This window comes from Tachyglossus aculeatus, chromosome 7, assembly GCF_015852505.1.
Source record: "Tachyglossus aculeatus isolate mTacAcu1 chromosome 7, mTacAcu1.pri, whole genome shotgun sequence".
Lineage (NCBI taxonomy): Eukaryota > Metazoa > Chordata > Mammalia > Monotremata > Tachyglossidae > Tachyglossus > Tachyglossus aculeatus.
Genome location: NC_052072.1, coordinates 56,709,232 through 56,732,414, shown reverse-complemented (window position 1 = coordinate 56,732,414; position 23,183 = coordinate 56,709,232). Strand labels below are relative to the sequence as shown.

At 40.7% G+C, this 23,183-nt stretch overlaps 1 protein-coding gene across 6 annotated transcripts in view; it reads left to right on the top strand.

Moving 5' to 3' along the window:
- AGAP1 (ArfGAP with GTPase domain, ankyrin repeat and PH domain 1) overlaps positions 1-23,183 on the top strand; it is a 777,656-nt gene that overhangs the window by 337,391 nt on the left and 417,082 nt on the right. For all 6 annotated transcript variants that reach the window (XM_038749190.1, XM_038749187.1, XM_038749185.1 and 3 more), the window contains 3 exons: positions 10,500-10,585; positions 11,209-11,350; positions 19,705-19,839. In XM_038749190.1, the coding sequence (XP_038605118.1) occupies positions 10,500-10,585; positions 11,209-11,350; positions 19,705-19,839 (363 nt within the window). The remainder of the gene's footprint in view (positions 1-10,499; positions 10,586-11,208; positions 11,351-19,704; positions 19,840-23,183) is intronic.

Below are 23,183 nucleotides of genomic sequence, written 5' to 3'. Positions count from 1 at the left end.
AGGATAGTATAGGATGCCCGTAAGGATTTTACACTAGAAAAGAAAAAAGACAAGAGAATGGAAAGATGAGTAAGTGAACAAGTAGGTGCAAAAGTAGAGTGCATAAATCACGTGTTCATAAGTGGTAGAAGTAGCTATGAATACCTAAGCTCGTTGTGGGCAGGGACCGTGACTGCTAATTCTGTTGTGTTTTCGCTCCCAAGCTCTTAGTACTAAATTTGTGAGCCCCATATGGGACTGTGTTCAACCTGATTTGCTTGTATTCACCTCAGCAGTTAGTATAGTGCCTGGCACATAGTAAGCACTTAACAAAAACCACAACTATTACTGGGAAGCAGCATGGTATAGTGGTTAGAGCATGGGCCTGGTGAGTCATAAGGTCGTGGGTTCTAATCCCATCTCTGTCACTTGTCTGCTGTGTGACCTTGGGCAAGTTACTTCACTTCTCTGTGCATCAGTTTCTTTACCTGTAAAATGGGGATTAAGTCTGTAAGCCCCATGTGGGGCAGGGACTGTGTCTACCCTGATTTGCCTATTTCCACCCCAGCACTTAATTCAGTGCCAGAGACACAGTGAGCACTTAACAAATACACAATTAGTAGAAGTAGTAGTAGTACAGTTCTCTGCACATAATAAGTGCTTAATAAATTCCATTGATTGTGGTGCCTGTTGGGATAATGCAATCTGGAAAGAAGAAAATTAATCAGGGAGTGCCTCTTGGAGCTGAGATTTAAGGAGGGCTTTGAAGCTGAGAAGAGCTGTAATCTGGTGGATTTCAAAGGGAGTGAGAAGTCATGATAGGGTTTTTTATTCGTATACCTATGCATTCAGCTCTACTGCTCCATTGAAAATAGTTGATTGTACGTTGATCTGAGGATTATCTGCTGTATACATTTAATGCTCATTGTAAACCCATAAGATGTTTCTTATACTGTCAAGTGGTTAGTAATATGTGCTTAGGTGAGCTTCTCCTGCAGGTTTGATTCAACGATTGTTGGTATTGTTTATAGCATATTAAGCAGGAAGACTTTTTAGAAATCTGGAAGCATAGTTTAATACCAAAAATCAAGTCACTTAATTGGGTTCTCAAGCTCTATTGACTATAGTTGGTTAAATAGGAACCTGTATGGAAAATGCCCTTCTCCTTGATCCTGACGTATAAATCCATGGAGTATGAGAGTTTTCTAGAAGTCTGCTATTATCATGAAAGTGAAAGGAAGTGACCCAAGGTAAAAGAGTCTATAAAACCCAGTGTTTGGAAACTTTTTGGAATGAAACTGGGAAGTGGCCTAGTGAGAAACAGCATGGCCTAGTGGATAGAGCCTGTGCATGGGGCTCAGAAGGACCTAGATTCTAATCCTGGCTCCACCTTTTTTTTAAATTGTATTTGTTTATGTTAAGTGGTGACTTTGTGTCAAACTCTGTTATAAGCTCCATGGTAGGTACAAGTTAATTAGGTCGGACCCAGTCCTTGTCCCACATGGGGTTCACTCTTTAAGTAGGAGGGAGACCAGGTATTTAATCCCCATTTTACAGTTGAGGAAAGTGAGGCACAGAGCAGTTAAGTGACCTGCCCAAGGTCATAAAGCAAGCCCTTGGCAGAGCTGGGATTAGAACCCAGGTCCTCTGACTCCCAAGCCCATGATCTTTCCACTTTGCTAAGCTATAGCTGTGTGATTTTGGGCAAGTCACTTAACTTCTCTGTGCCTCAGTTACCTCATGTGTAAAATGGGAATTAATGCTGGAAGCCCAGTGTGGGATATGGACAGTGTCAGCCAGTCAATCAATCATAAATATTGAGTACTTACTGTGTGCAGAGCACTGTACTAAGTGCTTGGGAGAGTACAGTGTAACAGAGTAGGTAGACATGTTCCCTGCCCACAACTAGACTGTGAGCCTGTTGCTGGGTAGGGATCGTCTCTATATGTTGACAACTTGTACTTCCCAAGCACTTAGTACAGTGCTCTGCACACAGTAGTGCCCAGTAAATACTGTTGAATGAATGAATGAACTAGCTAGGAGGACACAGATCTTAATATAAATGAATAAATTTTGGATAGATACATAAATGCTGTGGGGTTGAGGGAGAGGTGAATAAAGTGTGCAAATCCAAGTGCAAAGGTGACAGAGAAGTGGGTGGGAGAAGAGGAAATGGGGACTTCGTTGGAGAAGGCGTCTTGGAGGAAATGTGGTTTTAATAAGGTTTTGAAGGTGGGGAGAATGAATGTCTGTCAGATATCAAGAGGGAGGGAATTTCAGGCCAGAGAAAGGTTGTGGGCAAGAGGTTGGTAGTGAGATAGATGAGATCGAAGTACAGTGTATAGTTTGGCAGTAGAATGAAGTTTACTTTTTGGGCTGTGGTAGGAGAGCAATGAGGTAAGGTAGGAGACGGCAAGGTGATTGAGTGCTTTAAAGCCGATGGCAAGGAGTTTCTGTTTGATGCAAAGATGGATGGATATCTGTTATACGTTCTTGAGGAGTGGGGCACCATGGTCTAAACCTTTTTTTAGAAAAATGATTCAGACAGGAGAGTGCAGTATGGACTAGAGTGGAGAGAGACAGGAGGCTGATGCAGTAATTATGGGGGTCTATAATATGTGCGTGAATTAATATGGTACAAGTTTCAATGGAGAGGAGAGGGTAGATTTTCATGATAAATTGAATATTTGGGTTGAATGAGGAAGATGAGTCAAGGATAACGCCAAAGTTACAGGTTTACAAGACGGGAGATGGTGGTGCTGTCTACAGTATTGGAAAAGTCAAGGGGAGGACAGGATTTGGATCAGAAGATAAGGAGTATTGTAATTTTTTAATCAAATGCCGGCTCCGCCAATTGTCAGCTGTGTGACTTTGGGCAAGTCACTTAACTTCTCTGGGCCTCAGTAACCTCATCTGTAAAATGGGGATTAAGACTGTGAGCCCCCCATGGGACAACCTGATCACCTTGTAACTTCCTCAGCGCTTAGAACAGTGCTTTGCACATAGTAAGCACTTAATAAATGCCATCATCATTATTATTATTATTGTATCCCCCCAACGCTTAGAACAGTGCTTTGTACATAGTAAGCGCTTAACAAATACCATTATTATTATTATTATTATTATTATTATTATTATTATTATTATTATCTGTACTTGTATTTGAGTTTTGTAATTAGCTTGTATCTACCCCAGGCTTAGTAAAGTGCCTGGCATGTACTAAGCGCTGAACAGATACTATTAAAAAAGAAAAGGAAAAAGTTTTTTCATCTATTGAGGAATTCACAGAATACCTCTGAAAGAGGTGGAAGAACATCCACACAGGGATCAATCCATGTCAATCCTGTAGTCAAAGAATAAACACCTCATCCGGGAAAATTGGTGGAGGAGGTTTTAAAGGGCAATCTGGCCCTGCCTCTATCAACAGCTGTTTAGCCTCCTACAGTTTGGTCTCCAGGGGTCTTACTTCCCTCTTTATCAGTCAGTCAGTCTGTGGTATTTATTGAGCAGCTACAGGGTGTGGAGCACTATAGTAAGCGCTAGAGAACATGCAATAGAGTTGGTAGATACAATCCCTGTCCACAAGAGGCTTACAATCTAGTTGGAGAAACACACTAAAATAAATTACAGATGGGGGAAGTAACGGAGGATAGAGATATTTACATAAGTGCTTCCTTTGCTCAATCCAGGATCCCAGAAATTGGCTTTACCAGGATTGTCTAAATAATCTCCCCATCTGGCTTCCATCCCGTCCATTCCACCAAAACTGCCCTCTCAAAGGTCACCAGTGACCTCATGCTTGCCAAATCCAGTGGCTCCTACTCTATCCTAATCCTCCTCGATTTCTCAGCTGCCTTCGACACTGTGGACCACCCCCTTCTCCTCAACGTGCTATCCAACCTTGGCATCACAGACTCTGTCCTCTCCTGGTTCTCCTCATCTCTCTGGCTGTTCATTTTCAGTCTCTTTTGCGGGCTCCTCCTCCCCCTCCCATCCCATCACTGTAGGGGTTCCTCAAGGGTCAGTTCTTGGTCCCCTTATGTTCTCTATCTACACTCACTCCCTTGGTGACCTCATTCGCTCCCACGGCTTCAACTATCATCTCTACGCTGATGACACCCAAATCTACATCTCTGCCCCTGCTCTCTCTCCCTCCCTTCAGGCTCGTGTCTCCTCGTGCCTTCAAGATATCTCCATCTGGTTGTCTGCCCGCCATCTAAAACTCAGTATGTCCAAGACTGAACTCCTTAGCTTCCCTCCCAAACCCTGCCCTCTCCCTGACATTCCCATCACTGTTTATGGCACTACCATCCTTCCCATCTCACAAGTTGACAACCTTTGTGTCATCCTCGACTCCGCTCTCTCGTTCACCCCTCACATTCAATCCATCACCAAAAACTGCCAGTCTCACCTCCGCAACATCACCAAGATCCGCTCTTTCCTCTCCATCCAAACCGCTACCCTGCTGGTTCAATCTCTCATCCTATCCCGTCTGGATTACTGCATCAGCCTCCTATCTCCCATCCTCCTGTCTCTCCCCACTTCAGTCTATACTTCACGCTGCTGCTTGGATCATCTCTGTGCCGAAACACCCCGGGCACGTTACTCCCCTCCTCAAAAATCTCCAGTGGCTACAAATTAAGCTACGCATCAGGTAGAAACTCCGCACTCTTGGCTTCAAGGCTCTCCATCACCTCGCCCCCTCCTACCTCACCTCCCTTCTCTCCTTCTACGGCCCAGCCCACACCCTCCGCTCCTCTGCCACTAACCTCTTCACTGTGCCTCGTTCTGGCCTGTCCCACCGTCGACCCCCGGCCCACGTCCTCCCCCTGGCCTGGAATGCCCTCCCTGTGCACATCTGCCAAGCTAGCTCTCTTCCTCCCTTCAAAGCCCTACTGAGAGCTCACCTCCTCCAGGAGGCCTTCCCAGAGTGAGCCCCCTCCTTCCTCTCCCCCTCCCCACCCCCCCGCCCTACCTCCTTCCGCTCCCCACAGCACCTGTATATATGTTTGTACAGATTTATTACTCTATTTATTTTACTTGTACATATTTACTATTCTATTTATTTTATTTTGTTAATATGTTTTGTTTTGTTGTCCGTCTCCCCCTTCTAGACTGTGAGCCCGTTGTTGGGTAGGGACCGTCTCTATATGTTGCCAACTTGCACTTCCCAGGTACTTAGTACAGTGCTCTGCAACACAGTAAGCGCTCAATAAATACAATTGAATGAATGAATGAATCTAAGACTGTAAACTCCATATGAGCAAGGAACATGTTTACCAACTCTATTGTATTGTACAATCCTAAGTAGTTAGTAGTTTACACACAGTAAGTGCTGAATAAATAGCATGGAGTGATTTATTAATAAAATTAAAACGTCTTTATGCTAGCAAGTACAGTAAATCAATTATACTGTGTGCAGAGCACTGTACTAAACACTTGGAAAGTACAATACAGTAGGGTTGGTAGACTCAGTTACTGTCCCCAAGTAATTTACATTCCAGTTTACAATCCATTATTTATAAGAGATTCACATTTAAAGGTATCTGCTTCAGCATCATATGTTGCTTTAGCCTGAAGGGGTTTGGGGTGACCTCAGTACTTTTCTTGCACTTCACTGTAGTGCTTCTCAAAAATGATCAATGCCAAAAGGAAGCATCTTGTGTTCAATACTTGAAAGTGTTTTTTAAGCAAACGTAGTCATCAGATAATCGGGAAGCAGGCATATCAGAAAACAGGTAAAGCTCAGAGTTCAGAGATGGAATGACCAAAGAAGGAATTAGAGGCTCTGAGTATCCTCTAGACTTTAAGCTCCTTGTGGGCAGGGAGTATGCCTACCAACTCTGTTGTGTTGTACTCTCCCAAGCACTTAATACAGTGCTCTGCACACAGTAAGTGCTCAGTAAGTGTTGTTGACCAATTGATAGACTACTAAAATTAGAAATACCCCTGTCACATGGACACAGTCATGAACATGAAAAATGATGTGCCTTCAAAGAAACCACACAGCCCATTTTCAGTGTATCTGCAGCCATTGCCAGGTTTTCACTTCTTGAGTAACATCCCAAAGGCTTCTGGATAATTGCTCCCACTGGTAATTCCCTGAGCCCGAAGATAGTGGGAATTAATATCAAGCTTGAGGCATTTCACAATAGATCAATCAATTGTTGCTTCATCATAAAATTTCAAAATTGGTCGGAAATGGTCGGAAATGAAATTTGAAAAAAAAAATTGGGAGTCAGTTTCAAAGAAACAAGCTAAAATCTTACCAAACTAACAGAAATAATTCTACTCATCTCTGTAGTCAGAATATCTGTGAAGGAAACCAGTCTTGCCTAATCAACCTGATCAGGGACAGAGATTTATTTTCCCCTCACTGTAAGTCCCAAAGAAAAACCTGTTTCCAGGTTCTTTCAGATGGTCTTTCTGAGGAACCCATGTACAGGATAGCTCTACTTCAGGTGTGTTATCAAGAAGCAGCACTTGGACACAAGAGATTTAGATTTCTTACTTGCAACTTAGAACAGTTAGTTTCAAATCTCATTGATGTGTGACCCTCTTCTGTGGTCGTTGCAAGTCAATTTCGAAATGATTTACCAGTCCGATCAATATCAGTTCCTGTGTCCAAGATTTTTCTATGCATTAATGATTCTCAGATGGCTTTCTTTTTGAAAATAAAGCTAAAATATAACTGAAAATTCTACCCACTTCTTGATCCAGTTACCTTAGCCTTCAAATGGAACCCAGAGAGATAGAGAGTGGTTTGGGTCTAGTCATACAAACCCTTGGATTTTCTCATATCTGTAGTTGAGACCTTAAGTGTTTTCATGAAATTTTTCTCCCTTCTGGTGATGAATTTTGGACAGTGAAACTTGCTGTGATTACTACTCACAGAAGGATGAGCCAAACACTGAAGTATTTGGAAAATGTTTATTGTAATAACTTACTTGGAAAACGTTTATTGCAAATTTTTCTCTTCCCTTTACCAAATTGTGTTGCCATCTTTTGCCGATGTAGACAAAGGAATGAACTTGAATACGCTGTGATAGGGAACATCAGAGACTCTGGCATTCTGATTCTATTGTACTATTTGTTAAGTGCTTGTTATGTGCCAAGGTAGGGTATAACTAGGGTATAAACAAGATAAATGGGTCCCATATGGGGTTCACCGTCTTAGTAGAGTGGATGTGACCCAAAACCATGGACGCTGAATTTATAGGCCAGCCTAAAGGTCAGCTGAAGATGGGGCCCTCTGGAACAGTGAGACGACCACACGGACGACTCACTTTCCTTTGTGAAAGTTCTTGTTCTTCCCAAGCGCTTAATACAGTGTTCTGCACAGAGTAAGCACTCAATAAATACGATTGAATGAATGAATGAATGAATGAATGAATGTGAGTGAATTGGCTTACCCAGAACTCCTTTTGGCTCGTTCAGTATCCATCGAGGCTTCCCCAACAAGCAGAAACCTAAAGTTAATCATCCTAGTTGTTGATTCTGAATCCAAATCCTGCTCCCCTTTTCTTTCTTCCCTCACTTTGTTACTCTCCCATCTCCTGGTTGATTTGTTCTGGGAACTAATGGGAATGTTGTAGAGTCTCAAAGCCAGCCCTATTTTCTTCTCCTCAAAAGCCAAATTGTTTGGATCAGGAGGAACTAATTAGCTGAACCCTGAGGCATCACAAGCCAAAGACGGGTCGTTGCCTTAACCCTTACTTTCCTCTGCAATAATCCTCTGGGACGATGGGGAGGACATAGTTGCCTTAGCTTTGAAGACTGAAAAGTCCATACAGGTTATGTTTGCATTTTTCAGGTCTGTAAGTGGATTGTTTGTGGGAGTTCTGAGCTACTGTGAGGAATTGTGCTTTGGGTGGTTTTTGGTTTTTCTTGACTTGATGATATGCCTGAAATCACCCCTAACTTTAGCTATAAAAATATCATTTCCCTTTGGGTTTGGAAAAATGGACTTTTGAACAAAGTCACATAATTTATTTTTCTTTTATTCCTCTGGTCGCATTGAAAAATGCTTGTATGTATCACTATGCAGACAAAATATAAGTATCTTCAAGATACCAACCCAGAAAATTGTTTCAGGCAGAGAGAATTGTTTTACAAAACGGTTGTGATACTTTATTTCCCTAGATTTTACCAAAATGGCCATGATCTTTAGCTGGTACCCGCTATAGATATCAAACAAAAGTGACTATCCAGTTTTTCACATCCAAGAAGCCAGTAAATTAGGAAGTTTATGCAGATTGGAACTCCAAAGGCATCATTATTTGATTGAACAGTGAATATATATATAAACCTAAGTACACAATTATCTTGTTTTCAGTCTCCAGTTATTCCTTTGTGGTCCTGATTTGGAAAGTGTAACTTGATCTGTCAAGGCCGGGTGTTGACAATACACTAGAGGTTTAGTGCATTGAGATAGTCTCTTTTATAAGGCAAAAAAGACAGTGGCTTTTCTTCATGAGGGAGATTCAGTAGCTGGCCTAGTTTGAGGGGTTTTTTTTTTGTGTGTGTGTGGGGGGGGGCGGTGTTGGGGTTCTTTTTCTAAGGAATTAATTTCATTAGCATTATTCAGAAGTTGCCTGCTTTGGTGTTTTTCTTTCTACAGTAGAAATAAGTGGGATTAGGAGAAATTTCAAGGTACACTAAACTCAGACCAGATTTATTACTTTATAACACACATACTCATTTGGGAAAAAGTAGGGCTAGGTATTCATTAAAGATCCTTTCCCATCTTTACAGAAAAAGTCTGAATCAGCTTCTCAAGGGAGATAACTGCAGCAATTCTGATAGTATACACATGTGCATTCTAAGGGAAGAAAACAGCAGCAAAATTGTTTTTCCCAGCACTCTGCTGGTGGCCCTGACTTAGATTTAATGAATAAGGGTAGAGGAAGGCTATGTTCTAGTCTTATGAACTAACTGATATGTTGACAAGTGAAAGGATGGTTTCCCCAGGGACTGTCTGTTCATCTGTAAAGAACACTCAGTTCTCCACAATGAACACTTCCAAACTTAACCTGGGCAAAAGTTGCAATCAAAGTGTCATCATCGGGAAAACAATAAGAAGCAAATATCATTTGCTTTGCAAGAATTGATTCCAGGGACCAAGGCTCTCCCTGTTACCCTTGATTCGATTGAGAAAACATTGACTTCATTGAGGTAGCATTGTGCATTTTAAGTCTGCTAGTAGTTTACCTATGGGTTATAGATATTTTTTATTCAACAGCATTCTTTTCAATCAAGGAGCCAAGTTATGGAGCGTTCTTATTGATGATGATGAATGATCGTATGCTTTTTAAAAGGAAAGGTGGGAATGTTTAGTCTTGCCAGATAGCTGTGAACACCATAGCCTTTGTGCTGTTATCTGGACTGAGTTTAGAGTGTGAGTTCATTGAAAGGCATTAGGAACTGAGAGGTTGAGGACTTGGGTGCTGTAGTTAGGGAGAAAAGACTCCTTTCACTTTTGTAAACAAGGAAGAATGGCTCTTACCTAAGGGTTTCACCAGCCCTCATTGTCTGATCTCAGATTTGTCCCAGTCACCTCAGAAACACTGAACTAATTTGTTATTCTCCCGGGTCAGGTGGGGAAAACACTAAGAAGCATGAAATGCCTCTCCCTCACCAGGGAAGAGAAATCAGCCAAAGCGTCAGATTGGATTTGCTGTAGATGGCCTGAATTTGATCAGCGACTGTCCAGACGACACGCAGCAAAACTCTTGTGCCGTAGAAATCCTGTGGAGTTCACGAGCACTGACTGTCTCTTCCTCATGCCTCAGTCTTAAAATTTTGAAGATCTAGACTTGTCCTGGTGTCCCAATAAGGGGTCCTCATTTTAATATTATCTCTTACTCGGATTAGTCCAAGAATCCTCTTTTTAGGAAGTTGCACAGTTCGTGGCTCATAATTTACTATGTCTAAATAGCTACCTTGAAGCCATCATAGTAGTTTTTGTCTAACATGTGTGTAGTATGACAGCATCCTTCTAATTGTTAACTGTGTAAACAGAAATACCATTCTCATAATGTTCTGTGTTTCCTTTCAAGAATTGGGCTTCTCTTGTGGAAAAATGTGGGTCCTCTGCAGTTTTATTTCTTGATGTATGGATGATATAGCCCAGTAAGAAAAGCCACTCTAGTAATGGGTGCCAAACAGTAGGATTTATGATGCCTCAAGATATTTCATGCCACCAGCAATTCAAATCATCCTGCTGATACCCTCTAATTTTTTATTTATTGTAAGAACAGTTACGTGTGACAGAGAGGAAACAACTGGTTCCAAGTAAGAAGACTTATTGATTTTCAAAATGGAACATTTAATTCTGGCTTCTGAAACTGCTTATAACAGTGCCTAGTGGATAAAAGGCCAAAAAAAAATCTGTTCATGATCAATATTCAGATTTACTCTAGTTAATGTTTAAATTATATTTTTCCACAAGTGAATCCTATGTTCTTTATCTTGTGTGGTATTTATTTTTTATAACAAGTTTTTTTGTATGTGTGTGACAGGTGGGAGATTCAAGAAAGAGATAGTTGTTGATGGACAGAGCTATTTGTTGTTGATTCGAGATGAAGGGGGCCCTCCAGAGGCACAGGTAAGCATTGCAGCTAGCCCTGACATCATCGTCATCACCATTTTTACATTAAGCTCTCAGTAAATGCTATGATTGAGGTAGATACAAGGTAATAAGATCAAATGGCATCCCTGCTCCTCACAAGCTTCACAGTCTATAAAGATATATTTGTACTGATCACTTATCAAGTATTACATTCAGTTTAGCAGTGCAGTAGTAGTTTTAAGGGTTGTCTGTGTGCGAAGCACTGTACTAAGCACAGTAAAAGAGTATATGGGTAAGAATTAGGCAGGACCCTTGGCTTTCAACGGGCTTCCAACCGGTAAAGTGTATTGTTGAATCAGCAGTAGAGATCTCGTATCTGTCCACAAGCCAAGTTAATTAAATAAAAAGATTAATTATTGAAACATATGCATCATATGCAGTCTCTGGCCATAAATGTATTCCATTTCCTGATGGGATTGTATTCAGTTATGTTCACTGAGCATTGTACTAAGTGCTTGGAAGTGTAGAGTATAAGAGAGTTGGTAGACAAGTTCCCTTCCCACAACATTTACACATGTTAATTCTCATGGCTTCTGTTGCTTCGTGCCCACTTCTGTCTCACTGGATCTTTTGCTTTCTTCCCACTCGTTTCTCTTCAGTTTGCTATGTGGGTGGATGCTGTGATATTTGTCTTCAGCTTGGAGGATGAAATTAGCTTCCAGACGGTTTACCACTACTATAGTCGGATGGCCAACTATCGCAACACTAGTGAAATCCCAATGGTACTAGTGGGAACCCAGGGTGAGTGATATCCTGAGGACACATTTTCTTACAGGTAACAGCTGCTGAGTGGTTAGTTTCAGCTTCAGTTTTTTGCTGAGCCAGCTGAAGCCATCCTGAAAGAATGGAACTCTACTGAAGACTTCACAGATGTTATTGTGAATGCTATGACATACAAATCCATCTATTTCCTCTTTTTAATCTCTGAAGAAAGCCATGTGGCCAGCGTGGTTGAAAACACAGAGCACCAATTTAGAAATATGCTTGGTTAAAAGAGCTGATAGGAGTTCTTTTGGCACAGACTAAAAAAAGGATGTTCACGGAAAATTATTCTGTTGCATCTAGGGATAGCTGGTATTCTGACATTTTGCTTTTCAGTAACAGAACAAAGGTCCCTTAGAGAATACAGAACAGAGTGCTTTGCATCATGCCTTGGGAATTTATCTTCACCATTAAGACAATGGCTGGCTTTAAAATGGATGCAACCTTCCTTTCCCCTTTGAGATGGAGCAGAATAATTTGCTCTGACACAAAATAATTACAGGACAGATGAAAATTATAATATATATGAGGTAGTTTACTATATGCTAAGCACTGGGGTAGCTAAGGTAATCAGTTCTACTAGTGTCCCACCTGAGACTCATGGTCTAAGAAAAGCATTTATGCAAATATATATATATAAATGTGCCAAGAAGAAACTGTGTGTGTGTGTGTGCGCGCACATGCAGAGAAACTATATATATACACACACACACATATACTATATATAGTTTCTTCTCAGCACATTCTTTAGAAATACTGATTTTTGAGGTATGGATTTGCAATCCCAGATCTGTGGGCAGGGAATGTGTTTGTTATATTGTTGTGCTATACTCTGCCAAGCACTTAGTACGGAGCTCTGCACACAGAACTCAATAAATACAATTGAAATCTTAATTTGTAGCTTTAAAACAATCATATCACAAAAGGTGTGAGCGTAAAGGAAGAGCATTAGTTTTACTTTGTGAGAATTTCTATAAATTTATAGAATATATAAATGTACATCATATATAATTAATATTTCTATATAATAGAAATATATTTCTATGTCATATATAGAAATTCTCGCTTAAAGTAAAACTATTTATTGCTCTTCTTTTATGTTTTGACATACGTGGTTTAAAAAGAAATTCTCAAATTTCTCAAGATTTTAAAGATCAGAATTTCTAGTAAATGTGCAGAGAAGAAACTAAAAATAAGCCCAACTAAAAATTAGACTTGGGTTCTCATCTTGGTTCCACCACTTGTTGGCTGTTTGATTTTGTGCAAGTCACTTAACTTCTCTATACCTCAGTTATCTTATCTGTAAAATGGGATTAAGACTGTGAGCACCATGTGGGACAGGGACTGTGTCCAACTTGATAACCTTGTATCTACCCCAGCTGTTGGAACAGTGCTTGACACATAGTAAGTGCTTTAACAAATACGATCATTATTATTATAAAAGGGAACTTCAGCTGAAAGTTTATTTTGTGGGGAGCATAATTATACTGGTGGGTGGCATTGGGGATGCAATCATGGAAGTAGAAAATTATTCATTAGTTATGCCTTGTATTTTTTTAAATAAAACACAAGTTCAAAGGGTTCAAATAAGAGATTGGGATTTTCGTGGGGGATACTGAACATTTTTTGCCCATATTTAATGAGAGTGAAGTCCTGTACACATTATCTCATCTTCTGTTCTATTCTTTAAATTTTAAAAGATTTTTTGTGTGCAAAAACAGGTATGGACAAATAAAGAAGTGTATGTGTGTGTGTACATATACATATATAAAATATATCTGTCCCTATCTTTTACATTAGTACTATAAGCACCCTCTTGTGGCTGAACAGAAAACATCCAGGGTGAAGCTAATTTTTGCAGTTAGGAGTGATCTAGAGATAGTACATTCCAAGTGTCATTGTAATGCAGAATTATAGGAAGGATTGAAACTGGAGGCTCATTTAGTATGCCCAATAAAAAGTTTCTTTATATTAATTGGGACTTCATTTAGATGAAGTACACAGTAGTTGGGATATCAATAGAGAACCTGTGGATAGCAGAGTAATAATGTATATCAACAGATTTCATATTGACACCTATTTTCAGTTAAATTGTAATTATCTTTGCAGTGTCCATAAAATTAGCCCACTTTGAAGTATATGTCCACCTAGCATTATTTTTATGAGCTTAGTGCAAGAAAGAGAGTTTCACATGTATTCTGGTTTCTATTTTATTCCAACAAAAATTATTGTTGTTGCCTTAAACTAAGTTTTGACTTGGCTTTTGGGTATTTATGAGCCCCTTCTTCCCTTGTCATTCCCCTATCATCCTCAGTTCAATATAAGGCCATGACAAACTCAGAAATCAACTGGGGGCATCAACATTGATTACTGTTTATCGAACTGAGAAGTAGCTCGGCCTAGTGGATAGAACACAGGCCTGAGTCAGAAGGACCTCGGTTCTAATCCCAGCTCCACCACCTGTCTGTTGTGTGACCTTGGACAAGTTACTTAACTTCTCTGTGCCTCAGTTACATCATCCATCAAATGGGGATTAATACCATTAGCCCCATGTAGCACATGGACTGTATCCAACATAATTATCTCATATCTACCCTAGAGCTTAGTGCAGTGCTTGGCACGTAGTAAGCGCTTAACAAGTACCACTAAAAACAATACAACAACAGAAAAACTAGGTGCTGTGCAATGGACATGAAGAAAGTAGTCTTACTACTGTGGGATTTACATTCCAGAGAGGCCAGCGGAGTGAATATTAACTCTCTTTCTTGCTAGCTGGTTAACATATATGCCTTGTGTTTTGTGCTTAACAGATCTCTACAGATTGTAGGGAAAGCTTTAGCTAACAGCCTCCTCACTTCACTGATTCATGGCATTTGGGGTCTTTGGGAGGGGGAAGTGGAACAGCTGATCAGTTAATGGTATTTATTAAGCGCTTACTGTGTACAGAGGCACTTCCTTGTGCCTGTTACCTCATCTGTAAAATGGGGATTAAGACTGTGAGCCCCACGTGGGACAACCTGATGACCTTGTATCTACCCCAGCGCTTAGAACAGTGCTTGGCACATAGTAAGTGCTTAACAAATACCAAGATGATTATTATTAGTAGTATATTATTATTAGTATTGTTATTATTACTACTAAGTGCTTGGGAGTGTACAGTACAGCTGAGTTGGTAGACACTCTCCCTGCCAACAATGAGCTTACAGTCTCATAATGATTATGGTAATTATGGCACCTGTTAAGTGTTTATGCCAAACGCTATACTGAGCACTGAGGTAGATAATCATATTGGACACAGTCCCCGTCCCAAATGGAGCTCTTAGTATAAGCAAGAGGGAAGAAGATTTAATTCCCATTTTACAGATGAGAAAACTGAGGCAAAGGGAAGTTAAATGATTTGCCCAAGGTCACACAGCAGGCTATTGGTGAAGCTGGGATTAGAACCCAGGTCCTCTGATTTACAGGCCTTGATGCTTCTTTAAGATACGCGATTAAAATGAGGTCTGGAGACAACTACTAGCCTACCACTCCCTATCTCTAGTTCGAAAGGATCAGTCTTGTGAATGAAGAAGAATAGCAGTAGATTTTTAAGTGGAGGAAAGAAAAAATAAAGATTTGAAGTGTTCTAAGCACCAGATAATTTTTTCAAAGCATAGATAGAGGGGACAATTTGGCAATTGGAGAATATATTAAAAGGATTGCCTGGGACCCAATTAAAAGCAACACAAAAACTTAGAAAACCAAAATACCACCCCCTATTTACATTGCTCTAAAAGAGAAGTCTGAACCCAGGAAATCTCATCCAAAGTCCAATATTCCACTAGCCTGTTGTTTGACCTCAAACAAGTAATTTTTCTGAGCCTCAGTTTCCTCATTAGCAAGATGGGGATAATAAAACATCCCTCACATAGTAATTTGTCAGGATAAAATGAGATTATTGATAAGGTTTTTTTGGAAAATCAAAAAAAAATTATGCTGATTCAGGGTTATATTTATTGAGTGCATCCAATGCCTGTCTCCATCAGCTGTTCTTTAAGAGGTCACGTGGTTTAACTCTCCGGTATTGATAATCTCTATCTAAGTAACTTGCTTGCAACAAAGGCCACTTGTTTGTGAATGACTGCTCTTAGTAGCATCATGCTAAGTCTTTCTGGCCTGTGTTCTCATCCTGGCTCCACCACTTGTCTGCTGTGTGAAACAGGGCAAGTCGTTTCACTTCTCTGTGCCTCAGTTACCTCATCTGTAAAATGGGGATTGTGACTATGAGCCCCACGTGGGATAGAGATTGTGTCTAACCTGATTTGCTAGTATCCACCCCAGTGCTTAGTATAGTGCCTGGCACATAGCGCTAAACAAATAAAATAATAAAATAATGAATAAATATGGTGATGATTTACAGGCCCTGTATTGTTTCAAGCCCCCCCAAAATCAAATTTCATCAAACTTGTGTTTAGTAAGTGGGCACTCTACCACCTTGCCCCCTCTTACTTCACCTTACTAGTCTCCTCTACAACCCTGCCCACGTGCTTTGTTAAGTGACTTGCCCAAAGACACACAGCTGATAAGTGGCAGAGCCAGGGTTAGAACCCATGACCTCTGACTCCCCAGCCCATGCTCTCAGGCTTCCAGACCCATGATCTGTCCTCTAAGCCACGCTTTTTCCTTCAGAAGTCCTTTCAACTATCAATCAATCAATGGCATTTATTGAGCACTTACTGTGTGCAGGACACTGTACTAATTGCTTGGGAGAGTATAACATAACTGAGTTGGTAGACATGCTCCCTGCCCACAAGGAGCTTGTAGTTAAGAGAGGGAGACAGATACTAAAATAAATTATGGCCATATACATGAGTCCTGTGGCTGAGGTTGGGGTGAATACTAAATGTTTAAAAAATACAAATTCAGGTGCAAGAGTGACTCAAAAGGGAGAGAGAATAAGGGAAATGAGGGTTTAGACTGGGAGAGCCTCCTGGGGAACATGATATTTTAATAAGACTCTGAAAGTGGGGAGCATGGTGGTCTGTTGGATATGAAAGGGGAGGGCCTTCCAGGCCAGAGGGAGGATGGGAGGAAGGGGTCAATGGCACGACAGATTAGATTGAGGTAGAATAAGACGGTTGGTGTTAGAGAAGCAAAGTGCATGGTCTGGGTTGTAGTAGGAAAGCAGAGCAGAGGTAAGATAGGAAGGAGTCAAGTGATTGAGTTGTTTAAAGCCTGTGGTACAGAGTTTCTGTTTGATGTGGTGGTAGATGGGCAACCACAGGAGGTATTTGAGATATGGGGAAATATAGACTGAATGGGGCCTTTTTTTTTTCTTTTTTTAGAAAAATGATCTAGTCAGCAGAGTGAATTATGGACTGGAGAGGGGAGGGAAATTAAGCAGGGAGATCAGCAAGGAGACTGATGCAGTAGGCAAGGTTGGATAGGATAAGTGTAGTATCAGTTTGGATGGAGAAGATAGAGTAGATTTTAGAGATTTTGTGAAGGTTTAACCAAAAGGATTTGGTGAGAGATTGATGTGTAGGTTGAATGAGAGAGATTAGAGGAGAATAACACCAAGGTTATAGGCATGTGACACAGGGAGGATGGTGGTACTGTCTGCGGTGATTGGTAAATCAGAGGGAGATCATGGTTTGCGTGGGAAGATGTGGAGTTCTGTTTTGGACACGTTAAGTTTGAAGTGTTGGTGGGACATCCAAGTAAAGGGGTCCTGAAGACAGGAGGAAATGCGAGACTACAGAGAAGGAGAGAGATCCAGGCTGGAGATGTAAATTTGGGAGTCATCCACAAAGAGATAAGCCAGGAGAGTGAATGAGAGTTCTCCAATGGAGTAATTGAAAATGGAGACTAGAAGGGGACCCAGAACTGAGCCCTGAGGGACTCCCACAGTTAAGGGGTGGAGCAGAGGAGAGGAGAGCAGAAACAGAGGAGGAGCCTGTGAAAGAGGCTGCTATTGAGTAGTCATAGAGATAGGAGGATAACCAGGAGAGGACAGTGTCAGTGAAGCCAAGATTAGCCCCATAGCACTTATGTACATACCTGCAATTTATTTATTTATATTAATGCATCTCCCCCTATAGACTGTAAGCCCATTGTGGGCAGGGAATCTGCCTATTGTACTCTCCCAAGCGCTTAGTACAGTGCTCTTCACACAGTAAGAGCTCAATAAATACAATTGTTCTTCCCCTTCCCAGTCCCACAGCACTTATGTACATATCTGTAATTTATTTGTATTGATGTATGTCTCCCCCCTGCTAGACTGTAAGCTCATTATGGGCAGGGAATATGTTTGTTTATTGTACTGTACTCTCCCAAGCACTCAGTACAGTGCTGTACACACAGTAAGCGCTCAGTAAATACAATTGAATGAATGAATGGAGTGGGGCAAGCATTTGGGGGGCAGCCTTAATAATTATTTTCCCATGTGGGCTGACACAAAATAGAGCTATCTCAATGCCCGAAGTATTACCATTGTTCCTTTTTCAGCAAACAGCGAGTTGCTTTATAAGATCCTTGTTTGGGATAGAGTACATGCTCTTGATTTCATTTTTCCAGTAGTGGTGATGAACTGCCTTGAGCCATCTACATGCCCCCATTCACTCTCCTTTGTCCTGTAATTCAAGGTTGAGAATGAGGGCATATCTTTGTCTTTTAGTGAGAAAAGTGTAAGGATACATTTACTTCCCAGCGCTTGGAACAGTGCTTTGCACATAGTAAGCACTTAATAAATGCCATTATTATTATTATTATTATGTAGCGGAGCAGGATTCGAACCCACACCCCTGACTCCAAAGCCTGTGCTCTTTCCATTGAGCCGTGCTGCTTCTCAAGGAGAGTGGTTAACTTTTGCTTGTGGATTTAAGCGGGTAGAGGGTTGGTCTCTCATTTCTGGTCAGCATGGCCGCTTTATTCTATTCATTTTATTTTGTTAATATGTTTTGTTTTGTCGTTCGTCTCCCCCTTCTAGACTGTGAGCCCGCTGTTGGGTAGGGACCGTTTCTATATGTTGCCAGCTTGTACTTCCCAAGCGCTTAGTACAGTGCTCTGCACACAGTAAGTGCTCAATAAATACGATTGATTGATTGATTGATTGATTCCCTGACAACATTCCACCTGAATCACAGCTGTTCCTTAAAAACCATAGATTTATCTTCTTTCTAGTTCCTAATTATAGAGCCAAAGAAATCTTCTGTTTTGATATTTTGAAAAATGTAAAGGTATTTGAGAAACTTGTAAATCGTATTGTTAATACTGTACCATTAAGACTCTAATTTTTCCCAAATAATGAATGGTGCCTTAAAGCATAAATAAGAAATAACCATGAATATGAACATTACCGGTAAAGGTGTGTGTGGTTGGTGGAAAAGAACATTTGTAAGGAAATACATTTTTTTGAGGGTATGTGTTGTTTCCATCTTTTAGCCAATTGAATTTCCCCATTCAAAACTTTTTTTTCCCATATGCAGAGCAATCCATGTATTGAGATGGTACAGGAACTAATCAAGAGAAATGTTAGTAGGAACAAATTAATATCCATCTTTGATATTTTATATGGCACATATTGGTTCCTGAAGGGACACATATAACATGTAGATATGGATGGGAATCAGAAAATATTCTTTCTTGTCACTTAGGTGCTGTTAAACTCAGATCCAAGGATTAAAATGGCCACATTATAATATTGATAATAATGGTATTTGTTAAGCACTCACTATGTGCCAAGCACCATTCTAAGCACTTGCACTTTTGCCTAATTCTCCTACTGCCATATTTTTACTTAGAGCTACTGAAGTATTAGTGTATATCTGTATATGATTGCTTGCCATTATGTCATTTTGCCACATTCATCTATTCGCTTCCATCTTGACAGAATAGAGGAGGTTGTAGGAGGGTACATATTTTTATCTCTTCAAGCCTGTTTTAGAAGTCAGATCCAAAATTATCTATTTTGGGCCTTATTCTCAAGAAATATAATTTTTGACAGTACTGTTATCCTCAGCTTCGAGGAGTCATGATGGTCTTTTAAATCAATTCAGTCGTATTTCTTGAAAGATTACTGTATGCAGATCACTGTACTAAGTGCTTGGGAGAGTATAGTGGAACAATAAACAGACACATTCCCTTCCCACAATGAGCTTTCAGTCTAGCTTACAATCTTGAGCTACAGTGAAATATTGCTTTTCGTAAATAGTAGGCTTAAAGAAATCCTTACCTGTAAAGGAGCTGTAGGTGAAATGGGTTTTGGAGAGGTTTTGGCTAGATTATCAAGTAATGGAAAAAAAAATTAAGAGTTAATAATGGTTCTATTGAACTCTTATTTTTTCTCCTCTCAGATGCCATAAGTTCCAATAATCCACGGGTTATTGATGATGCAAGAGCAAGGAAGTTGTCCAATGATTTGAAGAGATGCACTTATTACGAGACCTGTGCTACATATGGACTGAACGTGGAGAGGGTCTTCCAAGATGGTAAAGATTGATTATACGTTGATAATTTTTTGGTATGTTGAGAAATCTAGGAAAATTCAAAATCTACCCTTTGGTCTCATTCTGGCTTCCACTGTCAAAAAAACCCCTAGGGGTATAAAAAAAGGTCCTCTTTTGGAGTGTTTCCCTATGAAGACTGGGTTCTAATCCTTTGGAAATTGAAGATAATTAAGTATGTTTATGGCCATGGTATATCCTAAGTTAAATGAGTTGAGTACCTCAGCATGAGCTGAGTTGCATGAAGTCCTATTGTTCTGCATGGTGGCTTGTCAGTTGTGAATCTACCACAGTTCTCAGAAATGGTGATGATAGGATAAGGAGAGATAGGCTGAAATGTCAGAATTGTTAAGGGAGGAAGAGCCCAGTGTGGATAGGTTGGTACAGGGTTGGACAGAATGAGAACTGCAGGAGCTAACTGGAGAGCAAGAAAAAGATAAGTTCAAATACAAGAGAAGCATCATTAGTGATTTTAAGTTTTCCCAAAGTGGCAACCCTGACTTTTTTATTAGTACTTAGACTCCAGAGGTCATGCATTTTGTCTTTCACATTAATGACCAGGCTGCTTTGAAACTATCTGAAACTGATTGGTATCTGTCCTAACCAGTAGAAAGAGATTTTATGAGCTCTTTGAATAGTTTAGAGCTCTCAGTGTATTTTGTTCCTGAACTTAACAAGGCAGTTAGTTGTTTTTCAGCCTCAATCCCTCTTGTTGTACTAATTTGACTGCTCAGTATTCCATTTCTACATGTTAGGAATTGTGTGCAGTTGAAGTAATACTTTAATGAGGGAGAAATCACTGGCTACTTTGGGAAGAAATGGTTTATTCCAAGGAAGCCTTTCAGGGTCATTCCTTATATTATTTTTTATTTTTCTCCACTCCAGCCCATTTTTTTTGTAGCTTCCTCGTAGCTTACTGTGCATCTTGCTCAGAAAGGAGGACAGTCTGCTCTTTTCCCAACAAAAAAAATCCCTCCATCTTGCAACTTCTTTATGGCATTTATTAAGCGCTTACTATGTGCAAAGCACTGTTCTAAGCACTGGGAAGGTTACAAGGTGATCAGGTTGTCCCATGGGGGGCTCACAGTCCTAATCCCCACTTTACAGATGAGGTAACTGAGGCACAGAGAAGTTGAGTGACTTGCCCAATGTCACACAGCTGACAATTGGCGGAGCTGGGATTTGAACCCGTAACCTCTGACTCCAAAGCCCGTGCTCTTTCCATTGAGCCATGCTGCTTCTCCTCAGTTAGTGAAGTGTTGTAGTAGTAATCATAATAATATTTGTGATGCTTGGTGAAAGTTTCACTATGTGCCAAGCATCATACCAAGTGCTAGGGTAAGTGTGGGATAATCAGGTTGGATACAATCCGTATCTCACATGAGGCTCACAGTTTAAGTATAGGGGAGAACATTTTGCAGATAAGGAAACTAAGACACAGATAAGTTAAGGGATTTGCCCAAGGTCATAAAAAGGGTAAGTGGTGGAGCCAAGGTAGAGCCCAGGTACTGTGACTTAGGTCTGTGCTCCTTCCTTTTGGCCAGTGCTCCTTCCTCTTGGCCACAATGTTCCACACTAGTCTGCCCTATCACCTTTGGTCTCCAAAATCCCCTGGCAAAGCTCTGGAAACACCCGGTATCAATTTGAGAAACAGATGCTCACATTGTAAGTTCCTTTTTTGCTTTTGTGGTATTTGTTAGGCTCTTACTATATGTCAAGCACTGTTCTAAGCACTAGTGTAGATACAAGTTAATCGGGTCCGACTTAATCCTTGTTCCACCCGGGGCTCACAGTTTAAGTAGCAAGCAGAACAGGCTGAGGCACAGAAAAGTTAAGTGACTTTCCCAAGGTCACACAGCAGGCAGGTGGCAGAGCTGGGATTAGAATCCCAGTCCTCTGACTGCCAGGTCTAGTCTCTTTCCACTAGGGCCTGCTGCTGCCTGATGGAAGTCCTGGAGAACAGGTATAATGAGGTAACTGAGGTACAGAGAAGTTAAGTGACTTGCCCAAAATCACACAGCTGACAATGGGCGGAGCCGGGATTTGAACCCATGACCTCCGACTCTAAAGCCTGGCCTCTTTCCAATGAGCCACGCTGCTTCTCTTTACTTATTATTTATTAAGTGCTTACTATGTGCAAAGCACTGTTCTAAGTGCTGGGGAGGTTACAAGGTGATCAGGTTGTCCCACAGGGGACGGGGGACGGGGGAAAACCTGATCACCTTGTCAGTGCTTAAAAAGTGCTTGGCACATAGTCACCTTGTAATCTCCCCAGTGCTTAGAACAGTACTGTGCACATAGTAAGTGCTTAATAAATGCCATCATCATTTTTGTTATTACTAAGCTTTCATTTCCTCTTTTTCCATTCCCTCCTGAGCTGCTCTGACTCACTGCCTTTATTCACGGCCCCCCTCTCCCAGCCCCACAGCATTTATGTATATATCTGTATTATATTTATTTCTATGAATGTATGCTTCCCCCTCTAGACTGTAAGCTCATAGTAGGCAGGGAATGTGTCTGTCTTATTGTTGTGTGGTATTCTCCCAAGTGCTTAGTACAGTGCCTTGCATACAGTAAGTGCTTAATAAATAGGATTGATTGACGTAGATCCAAAGTAATTAAGTTGGACACAGTCCATGTCCCACATGGGGCTCAGGATATTAATTCCCACTTTACAGATGAGGTAACCGAGGCACAGAGAAGTTAAATAATTTGCCCAAGGTCATACTGCAGACAGGTGGTGGAGTCAGGATTAGAACTCATGTCCAGACTCGCAGGCCTGTGCTCTATCCACTTGGCCATGCTACTTATTAATTCATTTAGTCGTATTTATTGTTTACTGTGTGCAGAGCACTGTACTTATTGCCTGCCCTAGAGGAGAGACAGACATTAAGATATGTTACAGGTAGGGAAAACAGCATAATACATTAATTAAGCGCTTATTACAGTGCTCTGCACACAGTGAGCACTCAAATGCGATTGAATGAATGAGTACAACAATATTTACATCCTGTTGTGGGGCCGGAGTAAGTATCAAAGTCTATAGAGAGCACGGTCCCAAATGCATATGATGCTGAAGGGGAGGGTGAATAGATTGGAGAAATGAGGGCCTAGTCAGGGAAGGTTTTTGGAAGAGAGATGATTTTAGGGCTTTCAAGGTGGAGAGAGGGAGACGATTAATAAATATCATTGACTGATCCTAGACCGGAGGATGCTATTACTCTATTTATTTATTACTCTATTTATTTATTTATTACTCTATTTATTTATTTATTACTCTATTTATTACTCTATTACTCTATTTTATTTGTGCATATTTATTTTATTTA